The sequence below is a fragment of the Pelodiscus sinensis genome, chromosome 2, assembly GCF_049634645.1.
Source record: "Pelodiscus sinensis isolate JC-2024 chromosome 2, ASM4963464v1, whole genome shotgun sequence".
Classification (NCBI taxonomy): domain Eukaryota; kingdom Metazoa; phylum Chordata; order Testudines; family Trionychidae; genus Pelodiscus; species Pelodiscus sinensis.
Window position 1 is genome coordinate 244,056,686 of NC_134712.1, and position 20,845 is coordinate 244,077,530.

The window sequence follows — 20,845 nt, forward strand, 5'->3', positions numbered from 1 at the left end:
AAAACTCCTGCATTCTTTTGAGTTTCTGTCAAAAGAACGCAATTGCAGTGTGGACGTAAGTGTAGTTTTTCCAGAAAAATGGCTGTTTTTCTGAACATACCCTGAGGCTTCCATGACCGTAATTTGCCCACCCCTGCTCTAGCTTGGAAAACTGAGTTGTGTTGTTTTACAAATACAGTCTTAACTTTTTTTCTTAAAACATATTGCCGTTTAAAAACTGTTAAAACCGTTAAAAAACCTAAAATATACTTATTCTTTTTACCAGCAGCAGAAGGATCGCCTGCATATCTAGTAGCTAGTTTTATTTAGTCCATACTAGCTAATTAAGTGATGGAGAACAGAAATAATGTGAGAACAGGATGTTGAGTAAAATACTTTGTCATGTTAATTAAATAGTCAATATATTGCCTTATAGTGTCCTCCCAGGTGTTCAGCTTCACTGAACATCTTGCCAAGTCTGTACACCATGGCTTGTATGTGTTTGCTGTATATTTTAGATTGTCTTGTGAAAAATTATTTAAATGATTAAAACATTATAGCACACTTTTTTAATTCTATGGTTCTAGAAAATACCGTATTTGTTCAAGGAATTTACAATGTTTGTATAGCAGGAGTCAGATAGCCCTAAATTAAGAACCCTACTATCACAATTGGCTGCAAGGTAAATAATTGCAAAGCATGTTCTCTTATTTTACTACAACTAGAAAATTAAATGCAGAAAACTGATTTTGTGCCATTAAAGCTGTATAGTTAATATCACAAAAAATCAGGAGATGCAGAAGTGAAGAAATCGTAGAATGTAACTGCTCAGATAATTCTCTGTTTCAGACTTTAAAAGGCTATATTAATTCAGCCATGTTGCACATGTACCCTAACTTTCCTGTGTCCTGGGTAAATATGTCACTTAATATATCACTGTTCATATTTCAGATTGTGTATTGTTAAACATATTGAATATGTATATATGCTGAAGCTAAAGTTATGTTTTCATTTGATGAACTTTTGTGTTTTTTCAACAGTGTCACTTTTTTAATCTTTCACTGAGTGTCCTTTTTGCATATGTAGAAATAGATTTTCTCCGACTGTGGCTTTGGGCACCTCAAAGCAATCAAATATAAATGTGCATTGATTCTCCAGTTCTAAATCAGAGTATTCCTTTTGTAGGGCCTAGGCTTATATGCTGCTAGAGACATTGAAAAGCACACCATGATCATTGAATATATTGGAACTATCATCCGTAATGAGGTAGCAAACAGGAAAGAGAAGCTATATGAATCTCAGGTATTGTATATTTTTATTTACTCTTCTTTTCCTTCTCCTTTCTTTTACTTCGTTTTCCTAGTATTCATGCAACAAAATTAGATGTGTTGCCAGCATTTTAAAACTTCCGTCCTGAGGAAGCTGAGTCAAAGGGACATACGCTGATCTTACAGTTGTATAAGCACAGAAAGCTTAGGGCTTCAATTTTTAGGGAGCCCTTTTTAAGTAAGGGTTAACCTCTTTGTGCCCACTGAGATGTTGTGAGGATCCATTGGTAAAGCGCTTTGCGAGCTTATAAGAAAGCTGCTATACAAATCATATTAGCATATTACTTGAGGGAGTTATTCAAACACGGGAGGTTTTCTCTTGTGTTTATGGCACATAAGTAGTTACATCAGTGATAGTATCCCATTTTCACATTGTAAGTGAAAAGTATGAATCAGTGCTTCCTTAGAGAGCCAATGGGCCATGTCTAAATGTGAATCCAGAAAAATACTTGGACATAAACCATGTTCATGGTTGCTTTTTTTAATCATTGATTTTTTCTTGTAAAAATCTACAGCGGCTTTTCTCCCCACTCTTTTTCAGAATCGTGGAGTGTACATGTTCCGCATTGACAATGATCATGTCATTGATGCTACATTGACAGGAGGGCCTGCGAGGTGGGTGGCTCTACAGAGAGCTGTGATCTCATGTTTGGAAATTAGCCATGTTCCCTTGACTGGCTCTTGGTGAGGGATCCCATTTTGTGCTTTATTTCAATGGCCTTATTCTCTAAGCTGCAGAATTCAGTCTTCACACTAAGCCGCTGAAGCAAAGCCAATTTTCTCATTAACTCTCCATAGCCTTGATCAACTGTTTCATGGAAGATGTACAGCTGGTAGAAAAAGAAATGTAATTTTTTGAAATTTTTTTAACATTATTCTAGGGAAACAAGTACAGGGTAATGTAAATGTAGCTAGAAAAATTGTTCAACCTAAAGCTTAAGATAATCAGTGGTTGTTTAGTTTAGATTTGTGTCCAGTTATATAGCTTTTAAAATTACATATTGCAAATCTTATTTTTGTAGGTATATTAACCATTCATGTGCACCTAACTGTGTAGCTGAGGTGGTGACTTTTGAGAGAGGACACAAGATTATCATCAGCTCCAACAGGAGAATCCAGAAGGGGGAGGAGGTACCTTACTCATTTGCTTATGTTTTGTTGTTCCCGTTGATTTTATTCTTTTCCTAAATGATCATATATGTTGTACTATCATTAGCACAGGCAAACTGCTTATTCGGACTTGGGCCAGATCCTGGTGTCCAACATTTTCCGTCCCCTTCCTCAAGAATTAAAGTTCCCAAAAGTATATAATGAAGCATATAGAACAATCGACCCAAACGTGTAAAGAATACAGACCAGAAATTTCATAACCACCTCTCGACATTTGTTTTATTCCAGCTTTGCTATGACTATAAGTTTGATTTTGAAGATGACCAGCACAAGATCCCATGTCACTGTGGAGCTGTAAACTGCCGAAAATGGATGAACTAGAATGCATTCCTTGCTGTCTTTGAGGGTTGCTTGTCCCCAAGAAGTGACTTACATTTTGATTTTGTCGACAGAAAATTCTTACCTTCCTGAGTTGTAGGAATTAAAATCACTTCTGGGAGTTTCAATTTCTATTCAAGTGTAAAACAAGCACCAGAAGCAAGCCGGCAAAATCTGAAGCTGTCTAACTTCCCAGATGCCTGGAGGTTAAACTGAATTATAAAATGGTCCAGCACTTTTGTTTTTTGAGCTCACTACGGAGAAACTGTTCAATTTGGGCAAAGAACCGATGGCTGACCTGCTGGAGGGCAGGTGGGCATATATGAATGTAAGACTGAAATCACCAGCGAAAGGGAGAAGTCCAAAGTGCTGGCCACAGCCTTATTTGATAAAGGGGCAGGCCCTCTAATTAAAGAAAATTTTTAAATAAAAGTAGACACCACTGAACAAGGAATGTACTGAAATGACTTCCTTAGGGATAGAGCTAAGGGAAAAATAACTTGCACTAAAATACATTTAAAATACTTGATTCCATGAGTCAGTTTATTGTAGTTTTTGATTTCTGTAAAATAAGAGAAACTTTTTGTATTTATTATTGAATAAGTGAATGAAGCTATTTTTAAAAAAAAAGTTAGAAGAAAGCCAAGCTGCTGCTGTTACCTGCAGAACTAACAAACCCTGTTACTTTGTAAAAAAGTGTAAATATTTTGAGAAAAAAATACAGTATAAAAATAGTTATTGACCAAATGCTACCAGACTCTGCAGCAGTTCGGGTGCTTATTATAAAATGTCAATAGGGATGTTACAATATGATCTCATGTGTTACTAACCATGCCATTACAATTATTATGGAATAACCAAAATCTCAATTTAAAGAGAGGATTTATTTTAAATGTTTAAAACTGGCTCAACTGTGGTCTACAGAACTTTTTTTTTTTTAAGTAAACTTTAAGCCTGGTAGAAGGCATGTATATTACAACTACGACTTTTATAGATGCTTCGGTAAGTTAGACTGATTTTATTTTATTTGTATTATATTGTTGCATCCCTATTTCTTAAGTCAGGTTTTTTGTGCTTACAATTTGTGATAACTGTGAATAACTGCTAAAACCACCCAAAATAGAGGATGAATATAGTTTCTTCTGCGGAAAAAGTAGTCACAATTAGGTGACTGTTCAGCTTACACTAAATCATGTAAACAGGATAGGATCATGTAGTGGGAGCTTAAATCTAATATGATAGCCTTCTTTAAAAGAAAAAACCAGGAAAAAAATTAGATGTAATTGTGCTTGCAGCTGCAGGACTCTGGCAATAGGGTTTTGGAAAATGTAATTTAAAAATGTGTTTGTATGGATTGTTTTTGTTTACATTTCTTTAAAAAAAAATACTGTTTTGTGTTTGCTTGTAGAAACTTAATCAGCATTTTGAACCAGGTTAGCTTTTTATTTTGTACTTAAAATTCTGGTACTGACACTTCACAGGTTAAATATAAAACAAATGAAGTTTTTTGTGTGCACAATTAAAGTGGACTGTAAACTGTTGGTATATTCAGTAATACAGTTCTGAACTTGTAATGTATATGGCATGATGTATTTTTATCTTACAGAATAAATCAATTGTATATATTTTTCTCTTGATAAATAGCTGTATGAAATTGTTTCTTGAATATTTTTCTTCTCTTGTACAATATTCCAACATCCTACCAGTATTTGTCCTACAGTTTTTTCTGTTCTGTATAATAGTATCTAATGTTGGCAAAAAAAAAAAGAAAAAAAGAAAAAAAATTTTGAAGTATACAGAGTGTTATGGGTTTTGGAATTTGTGAAAACAGATTTAGAAGATCAGCATTTACAAATAAAATATTTTACATCTATACATGATGATTCCACGTTTTCATTTTGGAGAGTCCGTTTTCTGTTTGATCCAGTGTTACCTCACCTGTCTCTACCGCTGAGCATCACGACTCTGTTAGCAGGCACAGCTTCCTCTAAGCCCAGCTGTATCCAGAATTGTTCGCTACAAAGCCATGCCCACAACATCTACCAGGTCTTGGCACTTGAAGTTAGGGGAACTAAGCTCCAGCTCAAGGGGCAAAGTATTGCATCCACCAGAAGAAAAGGGTCTTCCCAGAGAAGAGCCAACCAACCTCCACCAAGTCGCTACCACTTCACAGTAAAGCCTCCAGCATCCCTTCTGCATAAAGGGCCAGGACATGAACCTCTTCACCTTCATTTTACACAAAGAAAAGATTTCCAGGGCCCAAGATTTATTTATTTGAAAAATGGAAGAAGCAAAAAGAATGGGGGAAAGCCTTCCAACGCGCCTCTTATTTCTCAATGATACATGCAGCTCCTCCCAGGCACTCAGACTGACTTGGACATTAGAGAACTATTGTTCCATCCATGTTGTGTCATTCAGCATTTGAGAGGAGTCCGATTCCTGGTGGGTACATGGCAACCAACTAGCTCTATACCTAGTTCTGGTGAAACGTCAGAGATGCAGGACCTTGGGACATGATCACCTGGACTTGAGCTGTAGTGCCACTGCGCTGCTGTGAGCCCCCACAACCAGCTGCTGCTCCCTGTTATCTTGACATGTGATAGCTGCCTGTCTTCTGTTCAGCAGAGCTACAGAGTCATGTCTGGTAACAGCTGAAAAGCAGCAGAAGACAGAAGAGCCCCTGTCTGATGCTGTTTCTCTCTTCAGTCAGCACAGAGGCATCCAAGAGGTGCTGTGGGAAGTTTTTCAAGAGCCTCCGGAAGCAAAGTATGTCCTTGCTGCCGCAGTCATGAGCCTCTCTTCCCCCAGAGAATGGTGTCAGAGAGGTGTGTAGGACCTCAAATCCCACCCAAAACCTCAACCACAGCTGGCCTGCCCCAGGCGCATGAGGGTTCGCATGCAGATGAGCGCCCCTCTCAGCCTGTTCGGGAAAAGATCTTACAAACTCCAGAGATTCCAGGTTCCAGAAAGGTACAACCCGGTGTCCCTTTTGCAAAGCAGCATTTGTGCATGGTTGGTGAGGAAGCAGTGTAAAAACCTGCATGTAAGTCCTTTCTCCTTTGTCCTTCCCACCTTGGTGGAATGGTTGGGGGGACTTTTCTCCTCAGAGGAGGTCTCTCGGTGCTGTCTCTGCCAGCCTGCTCCTGCTGCACCCTGTGACTTGGCTAGGTGTGCAGAGATGTTCGTCTCTCCTGTGAAGCTGTATCAGGCCGTGGTGTAATGGGCATTGTGCTTGTCTGCATTTCAGCCCAAGGACCTAGGAAAAGGGGACTTTGATTTCAGGCTGCAGTGGAATGGGAATTGTTTCTATTTGGTTTTCTGCCCATTAAACTGCCAAGGAAAGTTGTTCAGTGACTGATGGGGGGGGGAAGTTTTCTCTTCCCTTTTCTTGCCCCTAAGGAGCGCATCAGGCAGTCTGTGAACAGCAGAGGCAGATGAAGACTCCATTTCACATATATACCAATGCACCATCGTGGGATTATAGGGAGGTAAGTGAAATCCCTTTCCATGTTCAGAAGGATTCCTGATTTTGTGAGTGATACAAGGGTGCAGACATGGGTGCTAGCTAGCCAGTGCTGGGTGTATACATGTGTTGTACATGTGTGCACACGTGCAGACATTCTATTTTTTCACACTTCTAGAAACATCTAGCAAGCTGAAAGCCATGGCGTTTCAAAGCAGCAGCACCGCGTGGAGCCCAGGGTCAGCTGGCTCCGTGTAGCATTTCAAAGTGGCAGTACAGCATACAGCCTGCTGACCCCAGGCTCCATGCCGGCGCTTCTGCTTTGAAATGCACAAGAGCCCCCCCACTGGGGACTCCTGTACATTTCAAAGCTGGCATACCTGCGTACAGCCTGGAGTCAGCAGGGACTGGCCCCGGGCTGCACATGGAGTTCCGCATTCCTCCTTTGAAATCAAGTTAGTCAATTGAAATTCCATCGACTACTCGACTATTAAATTACTCGGTACTTAACATCCTTCATTTGTACCAGAACCTCTTGAACTGAGGGGTCCCCAGAGAGCATGCTGCCTTTCTCCTGTAAGCAGAGTGGGGAAGTACTGCAAACACACTATCAGAGATAAAATGTTATATATAAAAAAACCCACACACAAAGGCTGGTACAGCAGTAGCTTCCTAGCAGGAAACATACACAGGGCCTTCCTTCCAGAAGATCCCATATTCCAGAGGTTCTCAGCCTTTTTCTTTCTGTAGCCTCTCCTCCCAAACATGCTATAATAAATTCCATGGTCCACCTGGCTAGAACAGCTGTTTTTCAGAAGTTTAAAAGGCAGGGCTGGCATTAGGGGGGTAGCAAGTAGAGCAATTGTCTAGGGCCCTGTGAAGCTATGTTGTTCAGACTTCAGCTTCAGCCCCAAGTAGTGGGGCTTGGGATTCAGCTTTCTGCCCTGGGCCCCAATGCCTCTGATGCTGGCCCTGCTCTCCGGAAGCTTCCTCTTCCTTTTTAGAGGTTTCATTATGTCTGAGTGTTTACGTCCCTTCCCAACCCAGGGGTGATAAGAGTTCAAAGCTTCTCTAGCTTTGGCGATGGAAATAATGTTCTGGGCAGAGAAGAATCTGCCACCTTTCAAGACCATTCAGATAAAGCGAGAAGGAAAGAGGAAAAGGGAGAGGAAGGAAGGCCCTGTTTGTTTCCAGCTAGGGAGCCACTGCTGCACCAGCCTTTGCTGCTGTTTTTTTCCCTCTTCCTAGTCCCGTCCACTGGCCCAGAAAGCACTTCAGACTTGACAGCCAAAGAACCCTCCACAGCAACTGCAGAAAACTCCAGATCTGTTTGAACAAGGGACTTTTTCCTGCAGAGGCAGGTAACTTACAGTTAACGGCTGGGTGTTCAAAGTGTTTGGGTACGTCTAGACTACCGCGTTTTGTCGACGGAAGTTTTGTCGACAGATACTGTCGACAAAACTTCCGTCGACAATTTGCGTCCAGACACATGGAGTTCTGTCGACAAAGCAAGCCGCTTTGTCGACAGAACTCCGTAGTCTGGACGCAGTGTTACAGGCAATAACACCTTCTGTCGACAGAGTTCTGTCGACAGAAAGTGTTATGCCTCGTAAAATGAGGTATACCAGCGTCGACAAAACTGCGGAGTTCTGTCGACGTTATGTCGACAGAACTCAGCGGTAGTGTAGACGCTGGTATTGTTTTGTCGACAAAACTAGGTAGTCTAGACACACCCTTTGATTCTACATTAGCTCACCAGTGCTTTGGGGGCTCCAGAAAGAACTCGGCCATGAAATTAAAGTAATTGATCTGGTCAAGCTATGTTTTTGTAGTGCAAAATCCTCATCAGTTAGCATGCTGGAAAACTATTTGTGAAGGAAGCAACGTTCCATACCACATTCTTAGTAGCATGTGGGGGCGGGCAGGGAATGTATGACTTTACAGCCAGACAGGACCATCATAATTATCTAGTCTGACCTCCTGCAACATTGCAGCCCCAACCTCATCCATGATTCCTGTCATGGACCTCTAACATCTGGCTGAGTTACTAAACTCCTTGAATCATGATCTGAGGAACATTTGCAAAGTAGGTTTCCAGGCCTCCACAGAGAGATCCCTGAGTTGGAGGGTGGTACTGGGTTGGTTCCCAAACAGTTCCTTAAATCACAAGGTTCTTGGTCTGTGCTGGAGGGGAATGCTGAGACGTCTCTTTTTTTCCTGTCTATTCTGACAATGATTAAATTTTCTGCTTATCCTTTCCCTCCCTACTTCTGGTTCATTGCTTGCTGCATCTCAGCAATGACAAATGAGGAGAGAAGTTGTGTAGCAGGGTGAAACAGTTCTTACCTGACTATTTTTTGTTAGCAATTTCTCGCTTCATTTAACCCAGCCTGGAACACAATTTGTAACAAACTGAAATGTTTCCGTAAAGGGGGCTAGGACAAATAATTACCATGAGGTTATTTATCTAGGAGATCAAGTTGTCATCTGAGCGCCAATAGTTGGTTGCTGGAGAATTTCCACAGCTTTAGAACGAACTCTTCTGCTTGCCTGAGCTGAAAAGCAGGACTTAGCCCTAGATCCTTGAGCATTAACACTGGACTGCCTCCACATTCCACAGGTGGGGGCCCTTAGAAATGAATGACCGAGAAAAGCTGTTACCTGATTTTTGGTTAAGACATGTTTCATTCCTTATGCAACAGCTGCCATGCTTTGAGGAAACAGTTGGGTCTGTGAAGGCCGCACTAGGAGGCTGTCACGTGGGAGCAATGAAATAAGGGAATGGGGCAATGGAGCTGAAGGAGGGAGCAGGAGAAGCAAATTTCAAAGAAGGGGAACCTTCATGTGCAAAGCCACCTCTCTTAACCCTTCAAGCAGCATGAGGTCAAAGAGAGAGTGATCAGGCTGAAGAGAAGATAGTGAGAAAAAGGAATAGGAGCCTCATTGTGAAGAAGTGGGGCATTTGCTGCATTTTCCAAGGGTTTGCATGCAGGGGGCGGGGGGCAGTCGGCAGGACGCTGTGTCCCTGGGTATTAATGAGGTGAGGGGAGAAGGAGTAAATGGGGTTAATGTTCTTCGTCTGCCTGGTCTATTTAGAGTGCAAGCTCTTTGGGAGAGGGTCTCCCATTGTGTTTGCACAGCTGGGCCAATTTCAGTTGGAGCCAATAGACAAAGCAGAGGAAAAATGAGAGAATCACGGAAGGAGAAAAACAGATTTCTCTCTACATTGCTAACACTAACCTTGTAATTGCCCTAGCATTGACTGAGCTCACAACAGATGACAGGCACACTTACAGAGGGTGAACCCCTGGGAAAGCAAAGAGGAAAAGATGTCACTTTCCCTTTTAACTGCTGCAGGACAGGACACTTAAAACCACTGATGATTTTGTAGCCGGCTTCCTGCATGAAGCCCTCAGGTATGTTTTGGACTCCTCCTGGTTAACTGGAGAATGCAATAAGCTCAACCAAAAAAAAGTGTCTAGGGTTATCAAATAATTAAAATCACAATCACACCTTTAATTGCACAGTTAAACAATAATAAGAATGCCTCTTTATTATGAATATTTGGGTGTTTTTCTACATTTCCAAAATATATCAATTTCAATTACAATACAGAATACAAAGTGTAGAGTGCTCCTTTTATATTCTTTGTTATTACAAATATTTGCACCGTAAAAAAGATAAGACTGTCCGGTCTACAAGTTGAAGCAGGAAGGGGCATATTGACCCTTCAGCATATCTGGCATGTCAATACCTTGCACTGCTGGCTACAACAGTGCCATGCAATCGCCTGATCTCACTTTCAAGTCATACTATAAATAAGAAGCAAACACACTTGATTGGCTGAAGAAGTAAGGCAGAGTGGACTTGAAAGCGCTGAAGTTTTACATTTTTGTTTTTGAGTGCAGTTATGTTAAAAACTAAGTTGCACTTCCACAATAATGAGATTGCATTACAGTACTTGCATGAGGTAAATTGAAAAATACTATTTCTTTTATCCAGCGCAAATATTTATAATAAAAATAATACTAAGTGAGCGCTATTGACTTTGTATGCCATAACAAATCGCTGTATTTCAAAAGGCAGAGAAACATTCAAATGATTCATAATACATTTAAATTGGAATTTTATTGTTAACAGGGCAATGAAAACTGCAGTTAATTGTGCTTAACTTCTAATTGAGTTAATTTGTTTTGAGTTAATTACTTGAATTAACTGCAATTAATTTCTCAGAGGGATAGCCGTGTGAGTCTGCAACTTTAAAAACAATGAGTAGTCCTGTGGCAGCTTGGACACTAACAAAAATATACAGTATCATCTGATGAAGTGGGTTTTGCCCACGAAAATATATTTTTATTAGTCTCTAAGGTGCCACGGGGCCACTCTTTGTTTCTGCAATTAATTGACAGCCCTAGTAGGGTCACATGCTGCTCCTCAACTCTCTCAGATTTTGTGAATTACAAAGTTTGGGCCAGTTTCTGAGTGATTCTTGCAGCTCCTGTAACTACCATCGGAGCTGCCGGTGCTTTCACCTCATTCACTGAATCCCTCCAACTGGCTTTTTGTGGCATTTCTTCCTCCTCAGCACTGCAAGGGCCACTTAACTCTACTTCATTTATGCCCTAGTATCAATAGGTTCTTGTAGTACTAACAATAGCTTAACTTAAACTGCTTCATCTTTGCATTTTTTCCTGGCCACGAAAGGGTGGGAAGGTTGGGAATGGGAGACTGTCGTGGCTGTGGGGGGAAGAGGCACTTGAAACTATGCTGCACGTGGACAGAAGGGCTTGAGCAAAGGGTGGAGCGGAGAGCTAGTGGAAGGCTGGAGAAGGCTACTGGTTCTATTGGCAACAGTGTCAACTTGCCCTCTGCTGAGGGGGACAGAGAGTAACTTGTGGGAGAAAAGTAAGAGGAGAAGCTTCAGGGGAGCCTGAAAACTCCTGCTATTCCCCAGGTGTCCCTGAAGGGCATCAGACCTAAGAAGTTAATGGCAACAGCTTTAAAGAGGCCAAGAGTCACGGCTGAGACAGCAAAGGGGGGAGGGTGATAAGGGAAGACGTGAGAGTGAGCAAGAGTGAATGAGAGTAGCAGGAGGAGGGGAATGAACCTGATTCTTTCCACATGTATTTTGGTTATTTCTGATGGGCAAAAGTTGGGAAACCGGAGCAGGAGGGAGAACTTTTCCTGAACCATTTAAGAACATAAGAACGGCTATACTGGGTCAGACCAAAGGTCCATCTAGCCCAGTATCCTGTCTGCCAACAGTGGCCAGCACCAGATGCCCCAGAGAGGGTGGACTGAAGACAATGATCAAGCGATTTGTCTCCTGCCATCCTTCTCCAGCCTCTGACAAACAGAGGCCAAGGACACCATTTTATCCCCTGGCTAATAGCCTTTTATGGACCTAACCTCCATGAAATTATCCAGCTTCTCTTTAAACTCTATTATAGTCCTAGCCTTCACAGCCTCCTCTGGCAAGGAGTTCCACAGGTTGACTACACGCTGTGTGAAGAAGAACTTTCTTCTACTAGTTTTAAACCTGCTACCCATTAATACTTAGATGCCGCCAAGCGTTTGCGCAACCATCATGCTCTAATGTGCCGGTGACATGCTGCTTCGCTACCAAACATCGCTCCTGCCCGGGCTCCACTGGGGCACGTGTGAGGACCCCCTGATTCTACTGAAAAAGTCTTGAGTGCAGAGAGTGCTGGTACCCAGATGTGCTCTAGGGACACTACTCAAAGAAGAACCCAACTTTTTTTTCCCATCTTCATAATCTTAAATGTTCGGCACATAATACCAGGCGCTACGGTGAAAGATCACAGTGTAGAGGCTGAGGTGTCTTCACAAGCATCTTTACAAAAACCTCTGTTTAAGTACAAACAAATGTCTCCAAATTATCAGACTCTGGTTTATTTAAACCTTGGCTTGCACTAGTCTCTTGCAGTCTGTACTTCTAAAGCCAAAGGCAACAGATCAAACCTCCATAGTGATTAATAAAAAACATGAATGCTTTATTTTAAATGCAGATGCCATCACAAGTCATCAAAATAAACTTTGTAATAGTAGCTTTGTTTTAAATACTGTATGGAAAATGACAACTGAAAATTGAACTATGTGAAGTGGGCTAAAACCGTAAATTAACAAAACTAAAATTAAATATTACAAATGACAATTTGCAGAAAGACAAGAGGAAATTAAAATATATTCCAGATGAGCTAAAATAATTCAGCCATTAAAATAGACTAAAAATGTAAATGATCATGATGCTGCTCATGAAACAGTGGAAAGGAGAACTTCCTTCCTTTCTGTCTTTTGTCATTTAAAAAGGTTCATGGAGTTAAAATAGTACCACAATTCAAATTACATTGTTCTAATTATTTGCTCTTATTTAAACAATAACAGTTTATTCATTCAGGATAATCCAAGGAAATGCTGATAAATGCTGTGCAAGGGGGCTGCTGCTGCTACTCCGGCATTTGAATGATGCATCATCTCCTTCCAAACCTTCCCAAACACCTGGGTGGTTATGGCAAAACATTTAAATAATCTAATGCTTCACACTGTCCATGTAAGGGATAGCAGCTAAGGGCTCCTTCCACGCCCTCCAGGAAGACTTACAAACCAATGGCTGAGGAGGAGCCAGATCTCTGCTAATTGCCTCTCTCTGCCGCTTTCTCAGATTCAGCTTTCCAGGTGCCATTGCTGAGGGAGGGAGCCATCACAAATAGCCATGGTAACATATCCTTTATGGCTAAGCGGATCAACAACCTTCATGCACTGCCCTACAGAGACCTGGTAGAGTCTATTGTTCTTCTGGAGAGAAAACAAATAACAGATGTACATATATACACAGAATAAGAGGAAATACAAAGCCACTGGCCTTCCCTCTGTCCGTAAACTGAAAATGAGTGATGTCAGAGTGAGAGGGCTGTTCTAAAGCACTGCATCCTTCAGAAGGTCTTCCCGTCCCAATCCAGTCTACAGCTATAACCAAGGCAATACACCTGGCCCCTGAGCCAATTGGTTCACAGCTGTAGTGTAGCATCTGTCCCAATAAATGCTGGAGAGAAGAGTTTAGCCCAGTTACCAGGTTAAGCTACATCTGTGCTATGGTTTGTAAACATGTAGGACAAGGCATGGAATGGGGTCCCAGCCCTCTATGGAGGCATAACTGACCAAGTTATGTAGAGACCAAGTCTGTTGACGGGGGGGACAAGAGGGAATCTGCTTTGAGCCTAGTGATTCAAAAGGGCTTGTGGCTCCTGGCTGAGCAGAGAGAGCTGTGGGCCCTATAAATCACCCAAGCCTTTGGGGGCCATGCTCCAGGCAGTGCTAAGGGCTGGGGGAGGAGGGGTGGGCAGCACGGTGTGATCTGGCCAGTGCTGAGACCTGACTGCCCCCAGCCCTGCCTCTTCCACCCAAAACCCCTCCTCTTCTGGGAATGTGTAGCGGCCCCACCCTCCTCCACCTTGTTCAGGGACCCAGCCGTTCTGTCTGCCCCTCTGGCAGGGACACACTGCCCAACGCCCAGTGGGGGTTCTGTGGGCATGCACCAGACACCGGCACTAGCACTCAGGAGAGGGGCGGGATGAGCTACTCAGAGCTAGCAGATCCCATCCTATGAGAACAAGTTTCAGAGCTGCAGGCTGATGGATGAACTAGGCAAAGCCAACTTTTTACTTTACCTGCCAAGGCCTTTTTACTTCACCTCCCCTGACCCTGGTCTGGGGAGATCTGGGGCCAGCTCCAGCTAGAGTTAGTCACCCACTGGCTCTTTTCTTCTTAGAGAAGGCCCCATGTGCGCGCACTCAATCCGTCTGCACAGGAATGTACCCGCTCTCCGGGGGGGGTTCTGCTGGTGCTCGACTGCCATTGTGTTAATGCTTACGTTAAAGGGCAGCAAGTTTTCCTGCTGCCAGTGTGTCCTGACTCAGCAGCGGGGAAGGCTTTGCGTTAAAACTCTGAGAAGGACGTGAAGTTTTGGCTCAGCGGCTCCTTTGTGAAGTCGGCCATTTAAAAGCAACGTGAGAAACAAGTGGAGGTAACAATTTTAATTTGCCTGATTTAACGTACACTCCTACTCTGAGAAGTGACTGTAAAAATAGTGTAACACGGACAGGCAGAACCAAACCTGGGCCCTCTGGAGCTTAGGGCATGAGCTTCTGCCACATGAGCAAAAAGCCAGCTGGTTCTCAGTGAAGGCTCATTTCTCTCTCTCGGGGTGGTGTAAGTGCCACTATATGAGACAGTGAACCACACCCGGCAGGTGTGTGGATTACAACAGCACCTTTTTACTCCTCAGATGTGCTTCCTGCACATGTCCAGGCTCAGACCCATCTAGCTATTGACACAAATGTTTTTACTGCTTCTTACCCCTGTTCATCCTGCGGTGCCAATGCAGCTGAGACCATGAATGAGTTCTAATGCTCCCTGTGCATCACAGAATTGATTACTTTATTGGCATTATAACTGTGCAGCCTCCTTGATGGGAATGAACCTAATGTGGTCTGGCAAATCTTGATTATGGAAAGCAAAAGAATTCACCTTGACTTAGAGTCCAGCTTGTGAAGCCTTGTCTGTGCTGCACACAAGTTGTATTGTGACTTGCAGCTATGCAATTTTCCCTATTAAACTGAGCACATTTGATACAGAAACCATATCCCTGGACTCCCATAAAATGCCATTTTCACTGTAACTTTTCAGTGTAGCCCGGCACCATCAACAAGGGGATGGGTATGAGTATTCCCCACGCAAACCACTCACCCCAAACGTCCACTGCTGTGACCCTCCGGATCCATGGCATTTCATGAGACGAGGTGGATCTGATGAGCGAGTTTCTGATACATCCAAGCAGAGGAGATTATTTAAAATCAACTCATGGTCTTCATTATAAATCCATATCTGGGGAAGAGACAGAAAAAATGTTTGGCATGACGTACATAGGGTTGATGGGGATTCAGTGCCCTTGAATGGTTCTTCTGGTTATCCAGAAAGCAGGGCAGATTATAATTTTCAGATGCTTCCTGGCCCTCTCCTGTTAATTTAATCTTTCCTCCCGTCCTTTCTTGTGCCCCCTGCTGCTTGATCTCATCTCCTAGCTCCAACTCCCGGTCTATTCCTCAGTTCTGATCTTTCACTGTCTAACCCTGACGGGCAACCTAGACAAGTTAAGTGGGGTGCATTGAGTGGCCCTCCTTCACCTCGGTGGGCTGCAAGCCTGTCATAACTAAGATGGTCTCCCCGTCCGCCCAAAATAGGGTAGTTTTGCTAACTGGGCAAGCGTACCTAGAATTTGCAGTGTGTGCCGACTGACCGACAGAGCACTTGGATCGGAGGCACCGGGGGCACACGGCTCTCACAGCCAATGTTGTGTGTAATCAACATGCACCTCACTTCACATGCCCTTGATTTACATGCATGTTACTTTTGTAATATTGGTAGGAAAAAACTGTGGTCAGAAACCAACGGAATCTGGCAACCCTGCATGCGGGCAGCGGTAAACAAAATGTTTCACAGGCCACACACAGAACCCTGATGGGCCGCAGGTTGCCCACTGCTGGTCTTACCCCTACCTAGAAGTCTCCCCTTGGGATGTCACATGATTGTGGTCTCTGTACGCCGGTTTCTCTGAGCCTGCTGTAATCTAGCATTTTTAAAAGTAGGCATCTTCCCCCTGCCGAGATCCTGAGTTCTGCTTCTCGCCGCCAGTGCAAAATAAGGGAGGCACTTGGGCTCGGAGAACATAGCACAAGCCCCTTACTGAGAATCTGCCATTTTTCCTCTGACAGCTCCATGCATTTAACTTCAGGACAATGTAGTAAGATTATAACCACGCCAGGCTCTCTCACCATCAGGTCATGGATCCAGGAAGCAAAAACCTACATGTTCTTAGTGGAGGAAGATCCACAGAGAATAAACAAACAGTGAAGGGGCTGTAAAGAGTTCTGCAGTGGTCTAGAGGATAGGGCATTTACCTAGGGACTACAGGGTGGTGGGTTCAAATCCTGCTCCCATCCCACTCTTGGAGCAGCCAAACAGCTCTAGCACTCAGAAGGCAGGATAAGGGATGCCGGTGAGGTGGTTTCCAGAGTGGCCTAGGAGCCTAGAGTCCAGGCTGGAAGTCTGGGAAAGCAGTGGCAGGAGCTGCAATAGTACAGTTTCAACATTTAAAGACTATTTAATTTGCTGAGACTGATGAGAGCCCTGGGCCAATCAAGCATGTAAGCATATGCTTAGCAATGACTGGGAGCAGTGTCAGCAAAGTCCATGGGTGGAAAACCAAATAAAGCAGCATAAAACGTGAGTGTGCTCACCAGCCGCTAGTCACCGGAGTGACCCTAGAGAACCACAGGGACACTTCTCTTTGGGTTCTGTTACGTCTGCTGGGGAGCTTGCAGCCTTTTAGCCTGGCAGAGAGGCTAAGCTCTCTGTGGCCCAGAGGGGCTGAAGTTCCTTCTTGCAAACCGAGTTAGGGCTGACATTTTCAGGTGCAATTTACGGGCTTGCTCTTCTAGTGAGAGCAAATGCTTTTGCTCGTCCTGCTGTGAGGCGAGGTGTTTCTTGAGAAACAGCTGGCAGTTGTTGTATACTGTCAGCTATGTAACTCCCCGTGTCCACGTATTTTCTGTTCGATGACTGGTATGTTTTGTACAAAATACACTTTGTAAGCTATCATTTGAAAAGTAATAATCCATTAAGTATTTCTGTCCTCCTAAAATGTGTGCATCAACTTTGTATATGGAGTTATAAGACTTTTGTTACGTGTTTGTTATTGAAACATGCTGGCTACGTCTAGATTGGCATGATTTTCTGGAAATGCTTTTAACGGAAAAGTTTGCCGTTAAAAGCATTTGCGGAACAGAGCATCTAGATTGGCACGGATGCTTTTCCGCAAAAGCACTTTTTGCGGAAAAACGTCTGTGGCCAATCTAGACGCGCTTTTGCGCAAAACAAATCTGAGCTGTCTACACTGGCCCTTTTGCGCAAAAGTTTTGCGCAAAAGGGACTTTTGCCCGAATGGGAGCAGCATAGTATTTCCGCAAAAAGCACTGATTTCTTACAGTAGGAAGTCAGTGCTTTTGCAGAAATTCAAGAGGCCAGTGTAGACAGCTGGCAAGTTTTTCTGGAAAAGCAGCTGATTTTCCGGAAAAACTGGCCAGTCTAGACACAGCCACTGAGTCTGGGTAACACCCACAGTCTGGCTTCTCAGAAAGAACAAATACCTTGCATGGCACCCCAAAAGTCTAATACAGAGAAGACACAACAAAAAGTCCTATAGCATCTTAGACCTTGTCTATATTAGGGAGTTATTTTGAAATAACAAGCAGAGCGTCCACATTTCCAAGCCCGTTATTTCAAAAACGGGCTGGTTATTTTGAAATCCATACTCCTGCTTTTCTCAGGGAATAATGCTTATTTTGAAATAGTTATTTCAAACGAGCATTAATGTGGATTTCAAAGTAAATTACTCCCCAGTGCTTCCTGAGGCTCTAAGTTGAGATAGCACATCCATAATAATGCAGTCTGCCTTGGACTAATTTTGAAGCTCCCCTATTTCGATATACAGGCAGTCCCCGGGTTACATGGATCCGACTTACATCGGATCCCTACTTACAAACGGGGTGAGGCAACCCCGCACTAGCTGCTTCCCCCCAGCAGACCAGGGAGACGCGAAGCTAGCGCTCCCGCCCCCCCAGCAGACCAGGGAGACGCGGAGCGGCTTTTCTCAGCAGACACCTCAGCTTGAGAATAAAGGACTGAGGGAAGTGAAGTGTGGGAGAATAAAACTGAGCTCTGGAGAAATGTTTGGCTAGAGTTTCCCCTACAATATGTACCAGTTCCGACGTACATACAAATTCAACTTAAGAACAAACCTACAGTCCCTATCTTGTACGTAACCCGGGGACTGCCTGTACTATTTCGATTTTATTATTCCAGGAGTTGTTTATCCAATTTAGTTATTTCCCTCTTTCTTTCATTGTCATTCTATATACCCATGCCTCTGTAAACTCCACTCCAATTCATCTAATTAAGTGGGTTTTACCCTTGAAAGCTTCTGCCCTAATTAATCTGTAAGTCTCTATGGGGTCATTGCACAGCTCTTTTTTGCAGACGCAGATGAACACAGCCACCCCTTTGAGATGTGTACAGAAGGTGTGAGCAAGAAATTTAAAATTCACCTGAGACACTTTGAATCGCTGAAGTCTACAGGGCACTGTTTTGTCTACATTTCAGAAGGAGGGGTTTTCCAGGAGAGGAGCAGGGTCTTAAATAGGACACAAGGACTTTGCAACCTCATCGCTACTAAAACAAGTTTGCTTGACTGAACTAGGGAGATTGGTCCCAATCTGGGAAGGGAACTGAGCCTGTGTACTAAGAATTGTGAACTGCCAGCAATATCTAGAGGTGAGCGAAAACTGCTTGCTTCAAATGTTATCTTGGTAAAGTTTTGGAATTAGTGATTTTTTATCATCTTATTTCTTTTTGTAACCAATTCTGACCCTTTATCACTCAGAAGCCCTTAAAACACACATTTATAAGGGCAGATGTTTATGTAAAGCAGTGAGCTTTGTTTGAAGTGTTTGGGGAGTCCCTGTGCAGCTCACCCAGACAGTGCATAATAAAATGATAAAATTATGAGCTCTCATTTTCTATGGTGGGCTTGAGCAGGGTGAGAGACACAGGCTTGAGGGGCAGGGAAGAGCTGGTGGGTACTGGCAGATGTGTCTCCCTGTATATACAGTTCGGCTGTGTCTAGACTGGCAAGTTTTTCTGGAAAATCATCTGCTTTTCCAGAAAAACTTGCCAGCTGTCTACACTGGCCGCTTGAATTTCCAGAAAAGCACTGACGATCTCATGTAAAATCATCAGTGCTTTTCTGGAAAAATTATGCTGCTCCTGTTCGGGCAAAAGTATTTTTCCGAAAGACTTTTGCGCAAAAGGGCCAGCGTAGACAGCAGAGATTTGTTTTCCGCAAAAAAGCCCCGATCGCAAAAATGGCAATCAGGGCTTTTTTGCAGAAAAGCGTGTCTAGATTGGCCACGGATGCTTTTCCGCAAAAAGTGCTTTTGCGGAAAAGCGTCCTGCCAATCTAGACGCGCTTTTCCAAAAAATGCTTTTAACAGAAAACTTTTCCGTTAAAAGCATTTCCGGAAAATCATGCCAGTGTAGACGTAGCCCTCATGAGTGGCTGGGAGAACATTTAGGTAACGTTGCTGGGCGTGCTAATAGCTGTGTGACAGCAAAGCCTGGAGGGACTGTTATCTCTAGCACAGCAGTATGCGCGAGAGTCCGATCTAGAGAGTTAAAGGGGTATGACACAACCATGTTACCCGGTTTGTTTCAATCCTAGCTGGTTATGCCCAGGGACTGGACCGTTATTTGGAATTCACCATTCCTGGAAAGGCTGGCTTAGTACATGTGACAGCCCTATAGGTTTCTCCACTGTGCTCATTTAGTCTGGGCAGCCTACAGGACTTTGCTAAATTAATCCCTGGTTGGCTAAAGCATTGCACCAGATCAATCCGGATTCAAAAAGTCTAAGTGAGGGGGTGCAATGCTGTCCCATGTTGCTCAGGCTGCAGACACAAGCTAAGCCCTAACAGACTCAGAGCTTGAGCCTAGACCAGTTCACCCATATGTTAATTTTGCACAAAACTGGTATTAGTCTTTATAAGAAAGTATGTAGTGTTTAGACTCGATGACATGCAGGTAAGTTACATGGGCCTAGGGCAATTCTGCACTTTACTATGGACTAGCTACTGCAAGCAGTACCCACAGTTGCGATGTCCATATGCATTGCTACAAGAAAATGTTTCGTTTTGAAAATGTTTGCTGTGAATGCAGGCATAGGAATCATTCATCCCCCTTCATTCCCCCACTCCACCGCCACCCATAATCCAGAAAGCCTATAAAAATCAGATGGGCCACCAAGGTTTATTCATTGCAATACAAAGTATTGGCTAATGGCCCTATGGCACCTAGGACACACACTATTCAAGGAAGCTCATTTTGTAGATTTGGAAACTGGAGAAGGAAAGAAAACAAAGCCGCAGAAAACTTTCCATCTTTATTTATTGTCTGGAATCTGACAGGATCACAGAGATTCCCAAAGGGCTACCACCACCTCCTGCTCTGAGAAGCACTTTGGCAAATAACTTGACAGAGGTGTAGTTAGAATTTAAGTGGTAACTCATTTGTGTTTGTATGTTTGGTTGCTTTAACCAGCAAATAATTCTTATTCCTTTCTCCTAATTAATAAACCTTTAGTTTGTTTAAGAAAGGGTTGGCTACAGGCATCATCTTTAGTATAAGATCTAGAGTTGCACTAATCAGGGCAACTGACTAGTGTCTTCGGACTGGGAGCAACCAGAATGTGGTCAACCACTTATCATTGTCAAGTTTGGCTGGTTGGCAAGAGAGGGACTCGAGAGTCCAAGGGGGACTGTGTGTGTATAGTGATGCAGGAGTTCATGTTTGTTATTAGTTTGGTGAAATCTAGTTACAGAAAGCACCATAAGCTTGGGGTTTCTGACTATACCGCGGGGCAGACACACTTACTCTAGACAGCTGGACATGTGGAACT

At 43.3% G+C, this 20,845-nt stretch overlaps 2 protein-coding genes across 20 annotated transcripts in view; one reads left to right on the forward strand and one right to left on the reverse strand.

Moving 5' to 3' along the window:
- Window positions 1-4,670, forward strand: part of KMT2C (lysine methyltransferase 2C) — a 354,350-nt gene extending 349,680 nt beyond the window's left edge. For all 15 annotated transcript variants that reach the window (XM_075922783.1, XM_075922788.1, XM_075922785.1 and 12 more), the window contains 4 exons: window positions 1,165-1,281; window positions 1,849-1,922; window positions 2,330-2,438; window positions 2,706-4,670. In XM_075922783.1, the coding sequence (XP_075778898.1) occupies window positions 1,165-1,281; window positions 1,849-1,922; window positions 2,330-2,438; window positions 2,706-2,798 (393 nt within the window). In that variant the 3' untranslated portion in view covers window positions 2,799-4,670. The remainder of the gene's footprint in view (window positions 1-1,164; window positions 1,282-1,848; window positions 1,923-2,329; window positions 2,439-2,705) is intronic.
- Window positions 4,671-12,251: 7,581 nt separating this feature from the next.
- GALNT11 (polypeptide N-acetylgalactosaminyltransferase 11) overlaps window positions 12,252-20,845 on the reverse strand; it is an 83,386-nt gene continuing 74,792 nt past the window's right edge. For 4 of the 5 annotated variants that reach the window (XM_006129319.4, XM_025187869.2, XM_075922800.1 and 1 more), the window contains 2 exons: window positions 15,025-15,162; window positions 12,252-13,074 (listed from right to left, as the gene is read on the reverse strand). In XM_006129319.4, coding sequence (XP_006129381.2) covers window positions 12,943-13,074; window positions 15,025-15,162 — 270 coding nt within the window. In that variant the 3' untranslated portion in view covers window positions 12,252-12,942. The remainder of the gene's footprint in view (window positions 13,075-15,024; window positions 15,163-20,845) is intronic. The other variant, XM_075922801.1, reaches the window with a different exon arrangement.